At 42.1% G+C, this 21,784-nt stretch overlaps 1 protein-coding gene across 3 annotated transcripts; it reads left to right on the top strand.

Moving 5' to 3' along the window:
• The first annotated feature begins 358 nt into the window (after positions 1-358).
• Positions 359-18,747, top strand: LOC139648529 (homer protein homolog 1-like). Of its 3 annotated transcripts, XM_071524687.1 has the most exons (10): positions 359-1,070; positions 10,516-10,672; positions 12,022-12,153; positions 12,353-12,445; positions 13,126-13,179; positions 15,285-15,427; positions 16,687-16,846; positions 17,640-17,750; positions 17,860-17,940; positions 18,559-18,747. In XM_071524687.1, the coding sequence occupies exons 1-10, from the start codon at positions 1,066-1,068 to the stop codon at positions 18,745-18,747; spliced, it is 1,125 nt and encodes a 374-aa protein (XP_071380788.1). In that variant the 5' UTR covers positions 359-1,065. The 3 variants fall into 3 exon arrangements, with proteins under 3 accessions (XP_071380788.1, XP_071380789.1, XP_071380790.1); XM_071524688.1 differs by lacking the exon at positions 13,126-13,179; XM_071524689.1 differs by lacking the exon at positions 13,126-13,179 and having other exon boundaries at positions 15,288-15,427.
• The last annotated feature ends 3,037 nt before the right edge of the window (positions 18,748-21,784 follow it).

The following is a 21,784-nucleotide window of genomic DNA, read 5'->3' on the forward strand; positions in this document are numbered from 1 at the left end:
TTGAATATTTAGCATTAACTCTAGCATCACACATTTTTTTTTTCTTTACTATGAGTGAGCTTAGCTGCTGTGGTCTCGTAGGACAGACGTGATGATGAAGACTTGAGTATGCACCAAGTCTTTTCCCTTTTCTCAAAAACAGACCGGAGATGAAGCTCTCTCGACAGAAAAGGTTTATTATTCCCAAGTAGCAGAAATGACTGACACAGCCTCGGTCCTGTTTGCTCATGCCTATTGCAGCAATAACACGCTCTAATATCACATAGGACTGGAGGAATTTAATGGCACAGCGAGCGACGAGAGCCAGCGACTAAAACTGGGATTTATGGACAGTCGGCTTATTTAAATGGAGCTACTGGGATGAATGTTGAGTGTTTGTTCTCGGTCGATGATAACTATCTGTCCATCTACTATCTCTGCATCTGTATCTACTGGTCACATTCACGTCGGTGTCCTCTGTGGAGAGCACATACCAGCAGGCAACGGATTGAGTCGACAGCAAGCTAGCAACGAATGGATAAAGCTAACTCATTTTGCAGAAAAGTGGAGTCTGTATTTCTGCCTTGCTTTTTTGACCGGCTAGATAACGCTGCTTCCCGCCTGTATTTCTCAACTTGTTTCATCCAAGAATGAAAAAAAATAAGCAATTCCACCAACTCGCGCTAGATTTGCATTAAAACCACACTGTCTCTGCTGTCAGTCTCGTCCCGAGTTAGCTTGGTAATCCTCGCATGTAGCCTCTCGCATGAGCATGATTGAAGAGTTGGTGTTATTCGGCTAACCGCAGCTACTAGCGTCAGTGCTGGTGTTTTCGGGCATCATGCATGCACCGACACGTTTGTTTGGATGAAGCAACACCCCGCCACATCCAGAGGAGCAGACCAGCAAGCCATGTCGGACTGAACAACACCGTGGCTCCGGCGTCAAGTCACAGCCATCAGCGCTGAGCAGAGCAGCTTATTGGAGAGGATAAAACACAGCGGCTAGCTGCAAGCCTGTTCCCACCGCCCTCAGAGACCACTCACAGGACCATTTCGACTCCAGTTAGCAACCAAACCTACCAAAATGGGGTATGTAACTTGCAACACAGTGCAGTGACAACCTATGTTCCTCACCGTCAGTGTCGAGGCATGACTGTCTGTTTCTTTTTTTATAAGATTTCAGCAGTCCAGCAGGAGGTTTCAGCAGGGTACCAAAGCAGGGTTATCTGATAGCTGCCAGACTGGCAGACATGGCTAGCAAGCTAGCTGTATGAAGTTGGCACTTACTCTTGCCATCCCTTGTCACCTTGACAGCACATGAAAATACCAAACTGAGGCTTGGATATACTACTGATAACAGTGGTTGTCCATCACTGGGTCTAGTCTTAGCCTCCACATAAACATCTGACATCCAAGACAACAGAAACCACAAGATTACACTGTGATGTTGCCCACGATGAACTAGACTACTGTTTATGAATTGATGACAGAGAGCAGGCCAAATAGCACAGCTCAGACTGTAAACTGGGACAAAACAGTGCATGATTTGTCACAATCTGATGAAGCGGGATGATGGCGAAGTAAGGCATATGCAATATTATTTCCCCTCACTGTTACAGGAAAATGATAGTCAGCAGGAGGATCATTATTTATTTTGTGCTACCAAGAGGGAAGCCAAGCCTCCTCAAATCGCCACCAGACAGTAAGGATCTCTCTTGCAGTTGACTCATGTAATGCAAATAGCTGAAGCCCCAGATGTGTGGTGATTCTCCTGATCAAGAGCGACCTAGTTCTTCCTGCAGATGAAGGCAGATGTGGCATGTGGTTGGTTTGTTGTCATATTGTGGTTGGGGGGGTGAATTACTTACCTCCTCAAGCAATGCACATCATCCGTAATTCTCAAAGCCAATGGCGATAATCCGGTCAAAATCAGTTCCTCAGACACCGACAGAATGCATGTGCACTTATCCCTGAATTAGCCTGTCAGAGTTGGCTCTTCTATTAATGTAAACACGCTGTCAGCCTGAGACTTGGCACCTCTGGAAAACCACAGAGCTCCAGGTATCTGTCAGAGGAATTCAGTTATATTGAGGCAATAATTAATAGTGAACAGATTACATGGAATGGTGAGATGCTCCAGCCCATATGAAAAGCCTTACATTTGCATTTGTAACGCTTAGACCACATTAGGCATTGCAACAGCCCACTCCTGCCAGTGTGCTTTTTACTTACTATTGGCTGAGGGGACTAAATATAGCACTGGATAATTTTGTGAAAAGTGTTTAAAGTCAGATGTGTCCTATATATTACAGATTCCCCTGCAGCTCCAAATTCCTTACCTCCACAGAAACAATCTTCAAATGAAGTTACTCACTCTGAGTGTGAGTGCAGAGTCTTTATCTTAGAGTCATACAAGTGAACTTTATTGTGGAAACATCACAGCTTTATTGGTATGAAAAACTGGACAGAAGCATAATAATAACAGAAAATGAAGCAATAACCATATGCTCTTACAAATCTACCCCTTGATGAGTTGAGAGAAAAACACTGGAGAGGTCACTGAAAAGATAGGAGATGTCCTCTTCTTCTGCACTGCCAGCGATGAAAAGATAGGTAGAGGAGCGGTGCAATAACTCTTACTCACCTGTTCACCTCTCTGAGCAGATGGAGCTTGTTTCGTCCACACTCTAATAGAGAGAGAGAGAGGACTTCAACCAGTGGGAAAAGACACAGGGCTCAAGCTGTCAGTGCTTCCCCCTACCTTGAGCAACCATGGGAAATAAAATATGATAGTGTGACTGAGATCAAGCAACAAACATCCCCTGTGCATATGAATGCATGTGTCTGCACACGCGCACACACGTGTCTATCTGTTACTAAGACCACCCGGACCAATGTATGGCATATGGGTATTTTAAACCGGAGGTTTTGCCTTGCCAAGCCCTGCTGCCTCCCTCTGTGAGTGGGTTAACCGATAGGGACACTGGGATGTGATTGGGCAAGAGAGCATGTGGGAAGGAGAGAGAATGAGAGAGAGAGTTGGAGGATGTTCACAGCTCATGACCAGCCCTGAGTCACATGGTTGTTGCCATGACGATGCAGCAGCTAAGTTAGTAATGCAGGGTTATTTTTCTGTGCCTAGTAAGCACAGACTGCAACCATCAGTGTTTTGACACAGCAGAGTGCTATTGGCCACCATGAGATTTTCTCCTCTTTTCAGTCAAATATTTGTTTCCCTCCTCGCATCTTTTCCCTGTTATATAGATGATAAGCTTTCATTATTTTACTATTTAAAAACTGTATTTATCGCACTTATCTAAAAGCAGAGAGTACAAAGTGCTTTTACGGGAAGGCATGAAAATAAAAGTAAAATGCTAAAAAGGAGGAGATAAAATGAGGGCACACATTCACAAGAACAGTGGTTAGAAGAAAAAATAAATAAAAATACATAAAAACATGAACAAGTTAAAATAAAAAGCCAGCAAAATAAAATAAAAAAAACAATTAATTGAAAGCAAATATCTAAAAATGTGTTTTTAAGAAGTGATTTAAAAGATGATATTGAATATATATATATAGATTCCTTACGCACAGCGTTACACAGTCTGGGGGCCCGGACGGTAAAACCTCAGGCAACTTAAGTCTTGAGGCTAGACATCTTATTGTTGTCGTTTAGTTTGATAACCACAGTGAAGAGCCAACAAACTGTTTATACTGTATATTGGTGGCAAATATCTTTCTTTATCATCCAAAAGTTCAGTTATTGCTGTGGGTATCTGTGTCAGTTTTGGCAAATGTTTGGAACAGACAGTTTAATTGTTTCACAGTGAGGAATGAGAAATTTAAATTATGATATGGCTATGTAAATTAGAGAGGAATCATATAGGCATATCATCTGTCATCTGTCTGTTTGTCAGCATTTGCTATCAATGACTTATTATGTTATTACGTTACTATGAAGAAGCTTTGAATAACAGGTCAGATGAGTTTGAATAGCACCAAAGCAGAGATTAAGTAGCATCCTAAAATGGAATGGTGTGACTGACTGCAACAGTTGCTAACTTCCAAGACTAGGCCAAGAATGAATGCATAAATGCACTTAAAACCAAAGAAATGTGGGAAAAAAGTGGGTTTTTCCCTTAAATGAAACCGACGTGCTGTTGAGAGAAAGATAAAGGTGCTTTTGAGAAAAAAGGGTCTTTCTAAGAGTAGTCGTACGGTTTTGTTGCTACTAAATAAGAGATGCAGCATGCACCAAAAGCGGCTTGACCTGGGTGACTATTTTGCAACTGGTGGCATTCACGGATAAAGCGCATAATTGGGAGCTGCACCAGAACACAGACAGTACATGTCTTTGTCTGTCTGCCTACCACTATGCAAACAGCAGTGTGTGTGTCTGTGTGTCTTCTGTTTCCCTGAATGTGTCTGCCCGTTGTAAGTGGAGAACTGCTGATTTGATAACATCTGCGGTCAGATTCCTCTGTCATAGCACTTGTCATTGACACTTGCATGCCACAATACATTTCATTGTGAAAGGGATTATGTGCTAACAATTGACACCCACAGACACACACACAGTGTCAGGTTTTGATCCCTGCCTCGCCATCACCCTAATTGCACCCTAAAATATAAAATGATGTGCTAGAATTCGGGGTGCTCAGTTGGCCCTTTTCAAAATCATGGCTGATGGAAACTTTGATACTGTTTGTTTTAAACATTGGCAGAGCCAACGATGGTGCAGTTCTTTCCTCCATGTCAGTGGCAAAATCCAGCCACGCCACAATGCTATAGCGATATTTTGTTTTTACTAAAGCCATGAACAAATATAGACCATTTCTAATTTCAGCAAGTTCATTTTCAGTTGGCTGAACTCACCTTGTTCTTTCTCTCCTGTTTAGTCTTGACATGGGAGCCTAAACCCAGTGGCCTCTGGGTTCCTTATAAATTATTTGAATACAATTCAGATAGATCGCACGTACAAGCAAGCACTTGGCTTATAATCAAATTCAAATTGTATTAGTCTGCCAAATTAACCGATTGTCGACTAAGCAATTAATTAGATGCTAAACAGAAACTCATTCAGACACTTTATTTTGGAACAAGATTGAATCAAACAAAATTTTCAGTCAGATACTGCCACAGGTAAATAATGCAGATATTTTGCCTTTATCTTTTTGGCGAAACAGGTTATTTCTTGAAAGAAGAATTTGTGTCGGTGTTGGTCTATAATTTCATTTTGTGCTCAAGTATCTTCAGATCAATTTCTGATTCGGTGCATGGCCATGTTGAACTTATTGGATTCTATACCAGTGACTAATAGCAACACAAAATATGGTATTAAGGATTTGTGTTGAGCTGCCTGTGTAGCCTGCTTCATCACTATATTGTAGAAAATTCTTTAATCCATTATTTGACAATATATTTTAATAGGTGGCAAGTTCATGAGTTGTGGAGCAGCCTCTGGTTCATTGTTTTCTGTTGACCCCCTCAGATTAGGCATTGACCCCCAGAGAAGTAGCAGGGGGGCCCACTTGACCCCTCCAAAAGCGTCCTGGTTTGCTCTATATGAGCACACACACCTGCACACTAACTGATAGATAACAGGGAAGAGTCACTGGAAACAAATTATGTCAGAGGACAGGAGGAAGAGAAATTTCTTCGTGATGAAGAACACACACACACACACACACACACACACACACACACACACATGCCCACACCAAAGTTCCCCAGAAATGAAAAATGTAGTTGGTGCACTTACACAGCAGTTTCTGATCTCTCTGTGGCATTGAAAGTAACCTAAGACTTGATTTTGATCTTATGTCCTTCCTTGCAAGACAAAGCTGTTTACTTGCTACAGCACTACCCAGATACACTACACAATTAACAGTTTACAGATTATGCTTCAAGCGCAAATAGGTATATATATAGTCTCATCATCCACACTGTTCAGCTGTCAGGCTGTGTGAGCCGGTGTGAATCCTGGGTGCACACCCTCACATTACCACCATCTCTCTGATTAACTGAGTCTATCTTTTAAATAACATCTGCCGAGTCTCCGCTCCGCTGAGTTAATTAACACGTGGAGACACGAGGAGAGGCTCCCAGAGCGAGGAACAATCACGCTGTCCCGGAGAAGACCCTGGACACCGGGAGGAATCCGCTCCCAGCCAAGCAATCAAATCTCCTTTCCCTGGAAGCTTGGCAGATAGGCATCTTAGGACCAAATCTCCATAGAATGAGCCCAGTTTCAAGATGAACAGCCTGCTTTAGCGCGGGGCTGTCGGTATTAATGTTGAGGAGAATGGATTCAGGGCTTCTGCAGTTGTCTTTGATAGTGGAAGAAGGCCAGTTGAGAAGCTCAGAGAAGCTCAGAGTCCAGGAGGAGCTCACTCAAGACAAGACAGGGCTGCTGCCTTTTCTCTGGTTCAGTCAACCCAATCCAACCAAGAGTTTACATGGCTAGACAGTCACACACAGATGCTTCAGTGGCTTATTGACTGCCTACATGTAGCATGACGGTGGCTGCCGCCCTCTGAGGATCGAGAGTGTGGCCTGTGTGTTATTTTAGTCCAGTAGTCCAGAGTGACAGAGGTGGGAAAGTGGATCTCAATTCTACACGGTTGAATGCAGCAGAAAATGCAAGTGATTAGGCCTGTGCTTTGCATTTTGCATTTGGATATTTCAAAGGGGATAATATGTCTTTACAGAAGTACTACCTAGCTTTGATGGTCTATAGAAGGATTGCAAGCCTAAGTTCACGACTAGAGAGTCTCACTCTATAATCATGAATAGTTTCTAATATCAAGAGAGTTGATGTGCTGTAGCCAGGTAGGTTAGTGGCCCTGTAGTTTTCAAGCTTGGCCACCCTAAATTTGAAGCTAGTCGCTAAGCAATAGCATCTACATGAATTATTATCAATAAACTTGGTCACTGTCTGCAGAACATGAAAACTTTCTAGATCTATTTTTAGTATTCTGTGTATCCACCAGATTGCCAAATCACCACAAGAAGGTGAGTCTGCCATTGCTTGTAATGTTGTTGTACTGTACTTGGCTATAATTGCAGTAAAGAATGGTTTTATACAATAGTTACCAATACTTGTGGACTTGGTGAAATTGTTTTGCAAAGTAGTGTACACACAAAAGAATAAAAAAGAAGAGAAAGTAAGCGAGATTGCTAACTAGCCCCTTGATTACATCAAGACTTAGCAGCCAAATGTATTTTTTATTAAGTAAAGTAAACTTTATTGGAATTGTAATTCTGTTTGGAAATAACCCTACCCATCAGCTTGCTTGTCTGAAATTCCCCATAGTGTAATACATTGTAAGATACATCACCACATAAGTGAAATATTAATTCTTGATTGTATGTATGTACTGAGCAGTTGTAACTTTGTACAATATTAGACAATATTTGTGCTGAAAAGGCACAGCAGTCATATTGTTGCTTTAGGAAATGTGTTTGGCAAAGTGATTAGAACAGACTTGTCTAGTGTGTGTGACCTCTGAGCTTGTGAGGGTGGTAGTGAGGGCACAGGGCTGTTTGCAGCCTCTCGCCCCATAAAAACCTCAAAACAGGTTCTCTGATCTAAAGTGTGCCGTAAAATCCCTCTCTCTTTGATTAAATCACTGCGAATATCATGTAAGGAATTTCACATTGAAATGTTGAGGTCTGAACCGCTGAATACAAACATAAATAAATGCTATTTTTTTTAGTGTAAATATTAATAGTGAATGTGTGTTTGCATGTCTCGTATAGAAAAATAGTTTTACCTCACTTCTGTTAGGGAAAAACACTTTCAAAACCAGAGTTTGGTTTGGGTTTTTTTTTCTGGTGAAGTGTGATCCATGAAAACCATGGTGAGGAGGAAGTTGGCACACACTGTCTCCTAACTTGGCCCATTATGGCAACAATATCGTCTTACTCGTCCAGTTTTTTAATTGGCGTTTAGATTTGATTTTTAGTGCGTAGTCTTTGAGTGTAGTCTTGTGTTTGAAGCAGTTGCATAAATGTAATTGTCCATATACATGGTAAAACTCCATTTTGCACCATCTCTCCTTGTTTTGGGCTGGAGAGGACGACTTGTTTCAGCATCAGGCCTAGCGTTTGATATTCTGAGGGAAGGACAAATTGGGACATTTCCAAACGGAGACTGTACATCTCCAGGCAAAAATCTGCTCTTAGTTTCTTGCGGGTTTCAAAGGGCGTTCTGGGTTGTAACCGGAGCGATGCAGCTTGTTTTGCTATGCGTGCTTTTAATCCAACACCCTGGGAGCTTTTCATCCATAGCAGTGTTTGGAAGCCGTCCAGAGCCTGCTGATCTCTGTATGTTGGCACAGGTGCTTCCAGGTCACCTTTGGCATCATTGCGTCACTTCGGTGTCTCTGTTTTAGACAGTGTGCCCCTTGCTGGTCAGGTCTACCCAACGCACACTCACACATGCAAGGTCTCAAGCTGTAATTTGCTATTCAGTGTTGGGAAATAGGCCTGAATGTTTTTCAGATAAATATTATTAACCTAATATTGCTGTTGTACCTGTAGTCTTTAACAATGTATTATGATAAGATGAGAGCATTATGTGCATAGAGTATTGTGTGTTTAATACAAAAATAGCATTTCAATAGCTATTGGTCTGTGTCATTAGGTGTCACTGCATCACTGACATCCGTCATGGGACCCCAGACCGATCACGTCAGCACCAGCCCCTCCTGCTACACCCATGACAGGTGCAACGGGTGTGAAAGTGATGTTCAAAATTAAATGAGTGACAGGCCGCAGCAGCAGCCAAATATGCAAATCTGCACCAACTCTCACTACAGTATTGATTGGAACCCAGATTATCATGTTGGCGCCAATAAATTGACTTGTAAAACTTTGGCTTTGATTAGAGGGCACCTTCGCACCGTCCTGGCCTCTCCCCCCTCCAACACACACAGGCTCGGGGCTGTCTGTCATCCTCTCTGGTTCGGTACAATAGCCGTGCCGGGAGAGATGATGGCTGTCCATGTTTGTGGGCTCTGCTGCAGCATTGTTCAACTCTTGTTATTTTAAAAGTAGAGGCAAATTAGCATATCTGCCCTCGCGTTTGCTGCTTTTAAAAAATGCATAATTCCTGCCTGATTTCATCATTACCGCCCACACACAAGGGAGTAAGTTTCAAGAAAGACCTCTCTCTCTCTTTCTCTTGCTCTCTCTCTCTCTCGCTCCCTCTCTCTCTCTCTCTCTCTACCCCATTCTTCTGTTCACCTTTCACCATTCTTCTTTTCACCTTTATATATTTTTTCACCTTTTATGGGCATTATTATCCTTCTTCCCATGTCCCATGTCCCATGGACTTATATACCCAGAGAAATAATTCAGGTATGCAGTATGCACTGGATGTAGGCTAACACTGTGCTAGGTGTGAATAGTATTTAAGTAGCCTAGATACCACCATTATGAGTGCTTTTTTGATCTTATTTTGTCAGGCTCTCTTAAGTCTATATTTAAAGTGGCTTGGCATGAAAACATAAATCATTTTTAGTGACTCTGTCTTCATCATACACAGTCTGCAAAGGTTCATTAACTCCAAATAACGGAGCGATCATGAAATTATGGTTTATTCTTGTCGTGTTTTGGTACCTTGCAAGTCAATTTGATGAGGCTAATTTTAACATTGGTTCATTCATTTACTGCTTATTTTTTATTTGCAGTAGATATGCTTGTAATATTTTCTCATGTTACTCACTTTTTTTACCCATTGTCTTTTGACTGATACTGTGCATACGAACAAAATTAATATATTTGACTATCTTTAAAACGCAACTTTTGAAGAGGGAGATTGTGTGTGTGCATGCATGCGTGCCAAACACTTGTGTGTATGTGTACCTTTTGTGTTTGCACATAACACACTTACTCTCCTGTGTGTGTGTGTGTGTGTGTGTGTGTGTGTGCACAGTGTGAATGCCCGGTGGGTGTTTTTCCTCTTCCAGTCAGTGGTAGTGCAGTACACAGCAGGAGAGAGTGAATTATGGATGTGCTGAGATCTGGGAGGCTGCGTCTCTCACCTACCTCCGCATCATCACGTTCTTCGCTACTTCTGCTTCCTCTCCTTGGCTGGTTAGAGTTAGATGTTTAATGTGCAGCTTTATTCACACATTTGTTTTTTTGTTTTGCCTTTTGGCGACATTCTCTTTCTGTCTAGTTGGAACGAGATCTTGTGCTGAATAGTCTATGTGGCGCGGCAGTGGTGACTAAATCTTAAGTGTTTGACCATGTGACCAAAGTGGCTTTTACACACACACACACACACACACACACACACACTGGAGTTGTCTATTGCTGATGTGGCTTGTTTAATCTATTTTGGTAGAAGCCTGTTTTCCCCCTCACAGGCCCGGGTTCAGTTACACACAGCATATTTTAAGGCCGACCTAACCTCAGAGTTGAGGCCTATAACCAGATACTGATTGCCCCATCTCTTTCTTTCCCTCCCTCTCTCTCTCTCTCTCTCTCTCTCTCTCTCTCTCTCTCTCTCTCTCTCTCTCTGCAGAGAGCAGCCTATCTTCAGCACACGGGCCCACGTCTTCCAGATTGACCCCACCACCAAGAAGAACTGGGTCCCCACCAGTAAACACGCTGTCACCGTCTCCTACTTCTTTGACAGCACCCGGAATGTATACCGAATCATCAGTCTGGATGGATCTAAGGTGTGAGCATGTGTAGCACTCAGTACAGTGTTTGAGTGTTTATTTTACCCTCCAGGCCTTGTTCAAACAGAATTGTAGATTGTATAGATTCTATTTTTACGACGTTCAACACATAGATAAATCATATAAATCGTACCAATCAAACTTAGTCCCTTCTCCTCACTTGTACAGTCATTCTCTCATTCACAACCCAGAACCAGGACTTTACCACAGGGAACTTGTGAGTGTCCAAACCTCACTTACACACAACTTTTCTCATTGGTCTGCCTCGGCCTTTCCGCGGTCAACGGCCGAGGTGAAGCGGCGAAGGGGGGCGGCCGGGTCTGTCATGTCTATGTGGCAGTGATTATTTTCGGCTGGAGAGGGGCGCAGGGGCGGAGTTAGCGCGGTTATGTAAGGCCCTCCGCTGCCTGGGTGACCACTGCTGTTGTGGAAGTAGCAAGTAGCACTGTATTCTGCCGGAAATAGCAGAGAACGGGTGGGCTGGCGCTCGAGGATATTATCATCCAGACAACAGCAAATCATCTCAGCAGGGAAAAGGGAAAACACACACGCTTCCATGCGTACACATAACAGAGACAGATGCCACACAATGCCAAGTCGTTGGCTATGCTTCCTTCCAACTGTCAGGCGGATTTTAAGCAAACTTTTGAAATGTCACAAGCATAACAATGAGAACTGGGTGTGTTTCCACCAGCTGGGTGGAAGTAGACGCATCCCAGAACCCCTTCATCAGAAAAAGGGTTAGTCATTTATTTGGCAAACGTGTTTTCATCAACGAGAAAAACATTTCCATGTCAATCGATCATAAAAAAAGTTTGCATTGTTATGGGATACAATACATCATAATTTGCTAAATGAAAAGAAGCCCACCCACCAGCTTGTAAAACTACAGTAAAGCCCTATTAACATAAGTTTGACAGACACCAGTCTTACTGTACCCCTGCTGCCCCTCTGTCCTCGCCCCCCTCCTGGCCCAGACCGCTGCCCCTCCCTCACTGATCAATAACGCTGCAGTCCATTGAGCTCACTTGGGCCCTCTCTTCATTGACTGCTTCCTGTTTGCTAATCAGTGGGGATGCAACCCCACCTCTATACAAGACACACACACACATCCCCTGGTCCCAGGCCAGATGGATAACAGGCAGACAGCCTCTGTTGCCCAAGGCAGCAATCCCCATTTACCACCTTAGCTATTTTCTCGCTATTTTTAAAGAATCAATGGGACTTTTACAAACAATATATGCATTATCACTACATATAGGTCTTTTTTTTTCTTATTTTATGTCATCCTAGGATTCAAGGTTTTGATGTGTGACCCATTTATGTTTGTGTCGTGTCTTCCGCAGGCCATCATCAACAGCACCATCACCCCCAACATGTCGTTCACCAAGACATCTCAGAAGTTTGGCCAGTGGGCCGACAGCCGGGCCAACACCGTCTACGGCCTGGGCTTCTCCTCCGAGGGCCACCTGGTCAAGGTGAGGACACAGTGGTTACATCCAAGAAGCTGTTTCTGACTGCTCTGTCTGTACCTTCTCCTCAGAACACTCTGGAGGAGAAAGTCAAGGGGAAGGGATTGCTATTACCATTTGTTTGTTGAGAGAGCTGAATCAGTACAGTAGGTTAGATGAGTTTCCACCCAGGTTTTTATGTTGCTCTCTTCTGTTGTCGTCTCAGTTTGCAGATAAGTTTTCTGAGTTCAAGGAGGCGGCACGGTTAGCCAAGGAGAAGTCTCAGGAGAAGATGGAGCTCACCAGCACTCCCTCTCAGGTAACTCTGCTCAGCACCAGCCCATCCATGCTTACTGAGAACTTCAGGAAGTCAACCTGCAATACATACATGTTTCACCACAGTCACCAGCTAATTTTTTTCAACAAGTTAACATAGGCTTTTACTTAACAGCTGTCATTGCTGCACATAAATTACACTAACTTGAGTGATATTTGACCCATTGGATTGATTTTTGCACCTAGTATCCAGTGTTTCCCATACAGAGTTAATATTTGCGCGGCCCGCCCAGATAAATTAACACTCCGCCAAGTAAATGTATGTTTTGGATTCATGTCGGGTGCCATGATTCATTTTCCTTCGAGACGCCTGCATGGAGTGGCAGTTTGAAACCTTGATAATCAAATGGAGGTTTAATAGTGTGCTAAAAATATGAGTTACTGGGTTCGCTAAATTAAATGTCAATAACAAGTCGCCAATAACCCAAAGTAAACTGACAACCTGTGGGAAACACTGAGTATGAGAAGTAGCATGAGAAATGAATGTAATCATGTGGTAGTTTCAGCAGATATCACAGCTCCTATTGCTAGTCACAATTCTAGGAGTTTGAACCTATTTCACGGTGTCACTCGTCCTGTACGGTGTCCTGCTGTGGCCACATAGCTAACAAACATGTGTGGCTTGTTCTGCCCCCTTTGCTCTCCCTAACCATTCCTCCTCAGGGTGCTGCTGTAAAAAGGAATGTGTTGTCAGTCAACAAACCTGGTAAAAAGAAGGTAAAAGGAAACTGTAAAGCATCACTGCCACTAACCCGATCTAATGGCCCTTCTCCCGACCTTACCCCCCGATCAGTGGTAGCAGTCCCTCTGTAGCACCCGGTCTCTACATTTCAGACTCCACTCCCCCCAGGGGGTCTCCCCAGAACAGTGCCGCTGTGGCACATAAAATGTATTATTTTTCTTTCACCCATGTGAGGATAAGGATGGATTTGATCGATTGATTGCATGTCAAAAAAAAAAACTTTGGCCTATCTCACATTGTTATTATAGGATATAATAAGCGAGTCGTTTTTCTTTTGGGGAGAACCCTGACACCAGTCTTTATCTAACAACCTCCTCTATCATCGTAATGTCAGATTAACAACCCGAGTAACCCCATCTCAGTGAATTTCCCACACAAACCTCCCACAGACAACCCTAAAGTTTTCCTCTCATGCTCTCAAAAAGGTTACTTTCAGCTCAGTAGGAGTGGAATCGGCTATCGTTAGGGATACTCTGATTGGTTGCAAATCACAACAGCCAACCTTAAAAAAAAAAAAAAACATAAAAAACAAATTCAAAGTGTCTCCAGGAAAATGGTATTTATCATGCAGTTTTATAAAGTGCCACAAAAATATTTAAAAATTGCAATCTGAAATGTGTCTGCAGCAGAAAATATGTGCACAAAAAAATCCCACTAACCTCCACAGGCATTTTTACGATGCATCATGACGAGGAATAGGCTGATTTTATGAGAATGTCAAGTGTCAAGGCAGAGGCCCAAACCGACTCTCACCAACTCCCAGCCATCAACTAGGGAAACTCATAAAAGATGCAAACTCCACAGCAGAGACAGCAAGCTGCCAAGACATTACATAAGGTAATGGAATTCATTGGTCTTGATACCGAGCCACTTTCTATTGTGGAAGGTGAGGAATTCAGACAAGTTATGACCCACTGACTCTACAGTCTGCCAGGGCATCAATATTTCACTGTAGCTCCAGTCCACCTCAGGTACAGAACACTGACAGCCGTCTGGAAGAAAACATCTCTTCAGCCCGTTTCACAAGTGACAGTTGGAGTTCCAGCATGTGTCCCGTGGCCGTGTCGAGTCTAACGGGGTGTGAGCGGACCGATGGGGACTAGGGACTTGGCGAAATGATTTGTGAAGCAGGAGGTCTCAGTCTTGTTCTGAGTGATAATTAAAAGGCAAAGGGAAAAGTATCGTGGTTTGACAAATGACAGATTATACTGATGCATTTGAACATAAAGAGTCAGAGAAGCACTTACTAAAACTAACGTGAATGAAAATGAAAATGAAAATTGGATTATTTCATTTATTTTAATTTTGTAATTTTGTACATTATGCTGTCATATATAGGAATTGAAATTGTATTTCATGATTTCAGTTGAATAATGGCACTTCTCAACTTCCATACTTGCCCACTTCATATTTTTGTTCTAAATATAGCTTATTTGAAATATTTCATTGGACTTTTGTTAGTTGTTTGCAGTGCTAAATTGTCAATCATACTTGACCCGTGTGCATCTTAATTTTTAAATTCTCCTAATTTTTGTTTAAAAAGTTTAAAATAGTTACTTTTATTTCTGCACAATAAATACAAGGCTATTTAGGCCGATATGTGCAGAGACATTTTCACCCAGCACAGAGTGCAAGGTAAATAAAGCATAGACCTAACTTCAGTGTAGTTTGATCTATTATATTTCAATACAGAATGTAATTGTAACATTTTTTATTTAGCAAAACTGCTTGTAGTCCCTCATCTTGCAACCTCGCTTAAAAGTTAAATGAGAGTTTCTGCTGCTATATTTCACACAGCTACACTCTAAAACTTGCCAGACAGGTGAAAAAAAATCCACATTGCTGCCTAGATCAGAGTCAGAATCTGCAGACAGCACTTACATCTAATCACCGTTGGCCTAAAATTCAGAGCATCCCTAACTGCAGTTCAGCTGAAAATCCTGTATTGTTTTTTGAGAGCATCGGATCGATCACACAATATTACACTAGATTTGTCGTGCCTGAGAACTCAAAAGTTAATGCGACGTGCATTTTCTCTAACTGTCATGTTTTTTTTGTGCCACAAATGTGTGAAACCCAGGAGTCAGCCCCAGGTGATCTGCAGTCACCTTTGACCCCAGAGAGCATCAACGGCACAGATGATGAGAGAGTCACACCGGACACACCGCAGCACACTGAAGCCAGAGCAGAGCCCTCGCAGAACGCACTGCCCTTCTCACACAGGTAAATCTCATTGTTCATCTCGGTACAAATGGTGATCAGTGGTTGGAGATGGTTAGTTAGATGGTGTCTGTAAACTGTAATCACCAAATAATTTACTTCCCTTTTATTACAGTTTTGTTTTGAGAAGGTCTTTCATTCAGTTTTCCCATAGTTAGAATAAATCTTATAGGGTTAATACACCCTGAAGATGGAAGTGTCACATCCAGCACTGTAAATGAGAGACTGACTTGTCCACAAGGGACTCTCTTTAGAGTGCTGATTTAAAATGAAATTGGCACAGTGCAGCACGGAGCAGTGGAGTCCACGCCGGTTGTGTCGATCCGTTCATTCATTATTAATCTGGTCCCCAAGCCCCCCGGACAGCGTTAAAACATTGCATTAAAACACTGTGTGCTTCCTATTAATTATGAACTACTAAATGAGTGGAGATGCATTTGTGCATCAAGTCCTCTGATCACACTCTCCAAGGTGTCAACTTTGCCTTGGGGGTTATTAATGCATTAATGATTATTTATTGTCGTGTTAAGCACATTTTTGCTGCTGAATTTCAGCCAGGCAATATAAATCTTAATTGGCCAATATTTTGCTCATCAATTTATAACAGGGTGTTATCACATGGCAGTTTGCATTAATGCTTTTTTACAAATACAGATAGGTCACACCAAGCGTGTCTGGAGCGCTTTATTTGAGACCAAGACCGCCTGCTGCAGGTCTCCGGCCTCTCCAAGAGAACTGTGGTGCGGTTTGTCAGGAGGGAGAACGTAATCCGAACCAACTACCAGGAAACAACCCCAAAACACAAGGGATTATGGGTATAAGGAAACAGAGGTTGACATCTGATAACCAGCAGTTACTCATGCTTGGAATGTCTGGCATAACAACATGAACTGAGTGCAAACCGCAGTCTGGACTGACGCTCATATTCAAGAATTTCCTCATGTGTTCTTAACTGTTTTGAACACCAGAGAGGGGAAATTACAGCAGAGTGTATTTGTTTTGATTCCCTCTGCCACCAAAGTCTCTAACCTGGTTGAATGACAGGTTACCAAAACTGTCCAATAAATTAGGTATTTGTGACAGTGTGAACCAAAATGAACCAAATCCAAAAATGCATTAAAAAAAACGGAACTGTTGGTGTGATTGCACAAGTGTTGGGCCTTGGGCTTAGAACATCTACTTTACCAGCTGGTGAGTAGAGTCCACTCCCTCCCGTCGGTTTTTCAGTAGCAACTGTCTATCTCTCCCTCACATCCTTTCAGTTCATCCAGCATCAACAAGCACTGGGAGGCAGAGCTGGCGGCGCTGAAGGGGAACAACGCCAAGCTGACGGCGGCTCTGCTGGAGTCCACAGCCAACGTCAAGCAGTGGAAACAACAGCTGGCGGCCTATCAGGAGGAGGCCGAGCGGCTACACACACGGGTACCGCTCAGTGACCGCCCTGAATAGAGAGGCACACCTTAAACCAAACAAGTCCAGACTGTACGATCCCACAGTGCATTAGTGGTGATGACATATAGACCTAGTTAATTATGAGTTTGTTTGAGCGTGATCTCAGCTCTCTGGCTCTGAATCAGTTGACTTCATCTATTTTATGGAGAATACTGTAACATTAGGCAACTTGACTTGCTAGTTAATGTTAGCACCTGAACTGTGATACATTAAAGTACTGCTTATAAAACAATGTGCTTTATTTTAAAATGATGTAGTATGTTTGTCTTATGTGTGTCATAAAAACATGTAGCTATTTACAGTGTATCCCCATACATCACTGTATGGTGATATAGATATGGTCTGTTATTTGTTCTTTGTCTGTTAGTTTGCATGGCTGCTGTCCATGCAAACTAACAGACAAAGAACCCAAAAGTACGTGCTCCAATTGCGTGATGTCTTTAAATTAATTTGCATACGAGAAGAGGATTGGCAGGTTTGTGAACAATCGCAGCTTAAATATGAATATTTTTAGTCAGTAAAATGTTCACAATAATAGAACTTGCTTCATACTTCATCTTATGAATTAGGTACCGCTCAACAAAGAACACAGAAAATGTTCTTTTTACTACACACTGACAAAGTTTGACAGCACCCAGGTGTAGAGGAGTGAAGTGTCTCACCCTGACTAGACTGACCGACCTGATACTGGCTCTCGCGGTGTGCTGGTGATGTGATGCTGTGTATGCACAGGTGAAGGTAAACGGGTGTGTTTGTGCTGCAGGTGACGGAGTTGGAGTGTGTGAGCGGTCAAACAACAGTGATCAAATCTCAAAAGACAGAACTCAACCAAACAATAGAAGAGTTGGAGTTGGCGTTGAAGGCCAAGGAGGAGGTATGTTTCGAGTGTGTGCGAGATGTGCTGAGTAGGTGTGTGTGTTTGTTTGTGAGTACTGTGATCGTATTTGTTCCTAATATCAGTTCTTTCTTGTAATGACTTGCAGGAATTGGAACAGCTTAAAGTAGAGGTGGAGAGTGCCAATGAGTTCCAATCTCAAAAAGACTCCCTGACACAGAAACTACAGGTGAATAATACACTCTGCTTACAGTGACACCTAGAGCTGGTTAAGCACAGCTGATTGGCTAGACTCCCCATCATCCCTTCACCTCCCTTACTATCACCAAACCCCCTGAAGCATCACTCCAGCCATTATTGGTACACAGAGTCTGAACACTGTGTATGTGCACTAGCCTGTGTGGCTCTTGACTCATTCAAATAGGAAAAATGTCTAATTGACACTTGAGAAGACACATCTGTGTTTTACTGGATTTAATCCATGTTAAGCAAGACTTTGCAATTGAACAGATATGGTCTTTTGCTGAATAGGCATTACATTTAAAAATTTGGAAAAGAGCTTTGCCTTGACATCATGACATATCCCAAGATGGCCCCAATGAAAAATAATCTGTTTTCCTTCCTTCGAAGTGGTAAGCTTGGTGCCAAACCAAACCATGTCATTTGACTTTGAAGTATCACCATAGTCTGTTATTTAGGCCTGGCCTATAAGGCCTAGAACGTCTGAACGAGAAAGGCATTCACCTATCAAACTTCAATGATCGGGGGGGAAAAAAGCGGATGTTTAAAAATCCAGGTTTCTGATTCCCCCCTCCTCGCTGAAACAATACATGCACATCTCCCTCAGGACACGGAGTCGAGGAACCAGACCTTGGAGGCCCAGCTGAGCGACCTGGAGCAGCGTCTGGAGAGCAACCAGCAGGAGAGGGAAGCCTTCCGCAAGAGCCTGCGCTCCCTGCTGGAGCTGCTGGACGGCAAGATCTTCGAGCTGACCGAGCTCCGCGACACCCTGGCCAAGCTCATCGAGGGCAGCTAGAGAGAACACACACACACACACACACACACACACACACTCATACACACCACTGCCCCCCCCCCCCCCCGCCCCAAATCATCGCCACCACGCAACCACAATGCAGCCAGCGCTCAGAGAGCCACAGACGTCACCTGCATACCGCATGTCGCCACTCACATCGCCACCAACGAATAAACGACTTGAATTCTCTTATTTCGACACGTATACCACGCGCATAAGAAAGTATGTTTACACACAACTTTATGCATAACGCCACACACACACACACACACATTTTTGCTACGTCCATATATCCACGTTCAGATCGGTACACGTTTACAGCAGCCTACTGAAGAGGCTCCGCTCGGACCATGCCTTCCCTCCTCCCCCTCTGCCCCTCTGGAATATTCTTGACTCTCTCACGGCAGATGAACTCCTGAATAATCTATTTTTGTCTCTTCTTTATCTGACTAGCATTCCATTTAAGAGGACGTTGAGTTTTTGCTTTTTTTTTTTTTGTGCTTTTGCTTTCCTTCAATCATGACGACTGTGTTAAAGAAGACCCGCTCTTTTTGAGCTTTTCTTCGGTGCGTTCTGCAGAGTAGTTGGGGATTGTTCATGTCTCTTTTTTGTCTCCCCCTCCCACCTTTTTCTCCTCCTTGCATTCAGGTTTTGTTTTTTTTTAACCTACTATCAGTTGCATTATTAAAACCCTCGTCAACGGATGTCATTGTCAGCCAAATGAACATTCGAGTCAAACGAGAAAGACTGTTTGACTCGCTCTCGTTCTTTCAAGCTTTTGCCAGACTCTGAATTCACTTAATTTTGCTGTTTTGAACTTTGACGGGTGACAGGGGGGTCGAATGTCATGAAGAGATGACTTCCTGGTTGAATGCTACCAATGTCCCCCCCCCCCCTATGACTTTGATCCACTGAGGGATTTACCAAATGTGGCCGGGGGAGGACACCCTTATCTTCTACAATAAATGAGCAATACAAAAAGGGAGCATCAGAAGTAAAACACTTTTCAGTCTCACTTTCAGGTAATTTACTCCTCTCTCGGATATGAATGAGACAAGTTTAGGCCACAAGCAAGGTGGGGTTTTATTCAGCTGTGGCTACAATACAGTCTTTCTTTCTATACACTTTTTTAAGAATACTAATATAACAAACTTCATAGTGCACTTGTAAAAATGGAATTGTATGTATGGGTGAATCGGATTATTTTGTTTTCTTTCCCTTCTTGTTTTTGTTGCGACTTGAAGTGCAATGATTGAATCCTCTGTTTTTGTTAATTTATTACTGACGCTAAAATAACTGTTATTGAAGATGACTCTGATTATCATGAAAGTTGTACGAAACAAAGATGTTTTCTTTCTTTACATCTCATTTTCACTTAATCTTTTTTAATGTCTGGTATGTGGGTGTCAAGGTAGTTTTTTTAGTTTTGGAAAAAACTGGCAATATTTTTGAACTATTTATCAAAGGAAATGAAAATATAGATACTTGTATAGCAGGTGATGACAGGTTGGATTTGCAGAGAAACTTTTTCTTTTGCCAAATATGTTTTCCTGTACAGATATGAATTTTGCTGATGTTGCCTTTGGTACAAAGATGCATCAATGGTAGCTAACTGCGGTACTTTTTTGTGGGGTTTACTATTTGCCAAAAATTCTGTGATGTTAGAAGAATATAATTATGTATACCTGAAGAACACTATTTAAGGGCTTGTCGTTGGTTCCGGTACATTCGGGAGACTTGAATGGGTTCAGCGGTGACTTTATCACATTTAAATTATGAATCGTAATATTACAGCTTGAAAGGGAATAACATTTGAATAAAAGTTTTAAATGTTGATTATACCACATGCTTAAACACAATTGTAATTTTGAGTTTATAGTAAAACAAAAATAAATGAAAAACATGAAGTCATGTGTCATCCTTTCAGCGTTCTAATTTTATCAATAACTAGATTACCGCTTCTAGGGCTTTAACACGCATGACTGTGTGCAGAGAATTACTGCAGCTCTGCTCCAGATGGGCTTGTGTAACACATTTGCTCCATTTGTGCCAACAAAAGTCTGGTCTGGTTTGCCCAAGGACATTTACACTAATGTCTTCATATGGCAAAGAGTATTCAAAGAATAAGACAGGAAAACATTTTGGTGCTTGGTTTTATTTTGAAGGGAAAAATATACTTGGGATATAGAAAGCACATAGGAATGTAATGGTAGGAAAAGATGCAAAATGCAACAAAAAGAAAACCTTATAAAGTACATTTACATTTGTATGGTATTGCTTTAAAAATTCTTATTTCATTTTTAAAATCTGAAGTTTTTAATAAATACTTCAATACTTTTAAGCATGCTGATATATTTTCATGATTTACATTTCATTACAGTATAATTCATATGACATTTTTCAGTTGAACAAATTATTGCACTTACGTTGTGATGGGTTTGTCTTGAAACCAGTCACATGCATAAGGACATATAACTCAAGGGTTATAGGTCAAACTAGAGTTAGCTTGAGGAAGTAAAAAAAAAAGTCTACAATTAATTCACAATTTGGATTCTACAAACATCTAACAAAGATAGGTAAAAAAAAAAAATACAGAACACAATGGCATAATAAGCTCAAATACAATGAAAATGGACTGAGAGCAGTGACTGATGGGAGGAACTATTACTGAGCAAACTCAACTGTCTGCTCCGAGGTCTACAGATTCACATGATCCAAAAAACACCACTATTAAAGATCTGTGTGGATGAATGAGATCGATTCAATTTTGAACAATTGCAATCACACAGCCCGAGCCATGATGTCGTTGTGCTGCATGCAGAAAAGCTTAGTGTTAGGACAGCGGTTGATTCTGAGATCTCCAAAGACCAAATAAGGATTTAAACACTTATACATCTAGACGGACCGACAGTCTAGCTGGACAGCAGTTGTAAGTCCATTTGTTTTCAACAGTACATCCTCAATTTAGCCATGGTAACTCAGTGTATGACTGTTTTTTTTATTATCAATACAGGAAAAAGTGAGTTTTCTATGTTTT

This window comes from Centroberyx affinis, unplaced genomic scaffold, assembly GCF_046629955.1.
Source record: "Centroberyx affinis isolate AG114_WGS23_722 - 3 ecotype Tasmania unplaced genomic scaffold, CSIRO-AGI_Caff_v1 ptg001223l_1, whole genome shotgun sequence".
NCBI classification, from domain to species: domain Eukaryota; kingdom Metazoa; phylum Chordata; class Actinopteri; order Beryciformes; family Berycidae; genus Centroberyx; species Centroberyx affinis.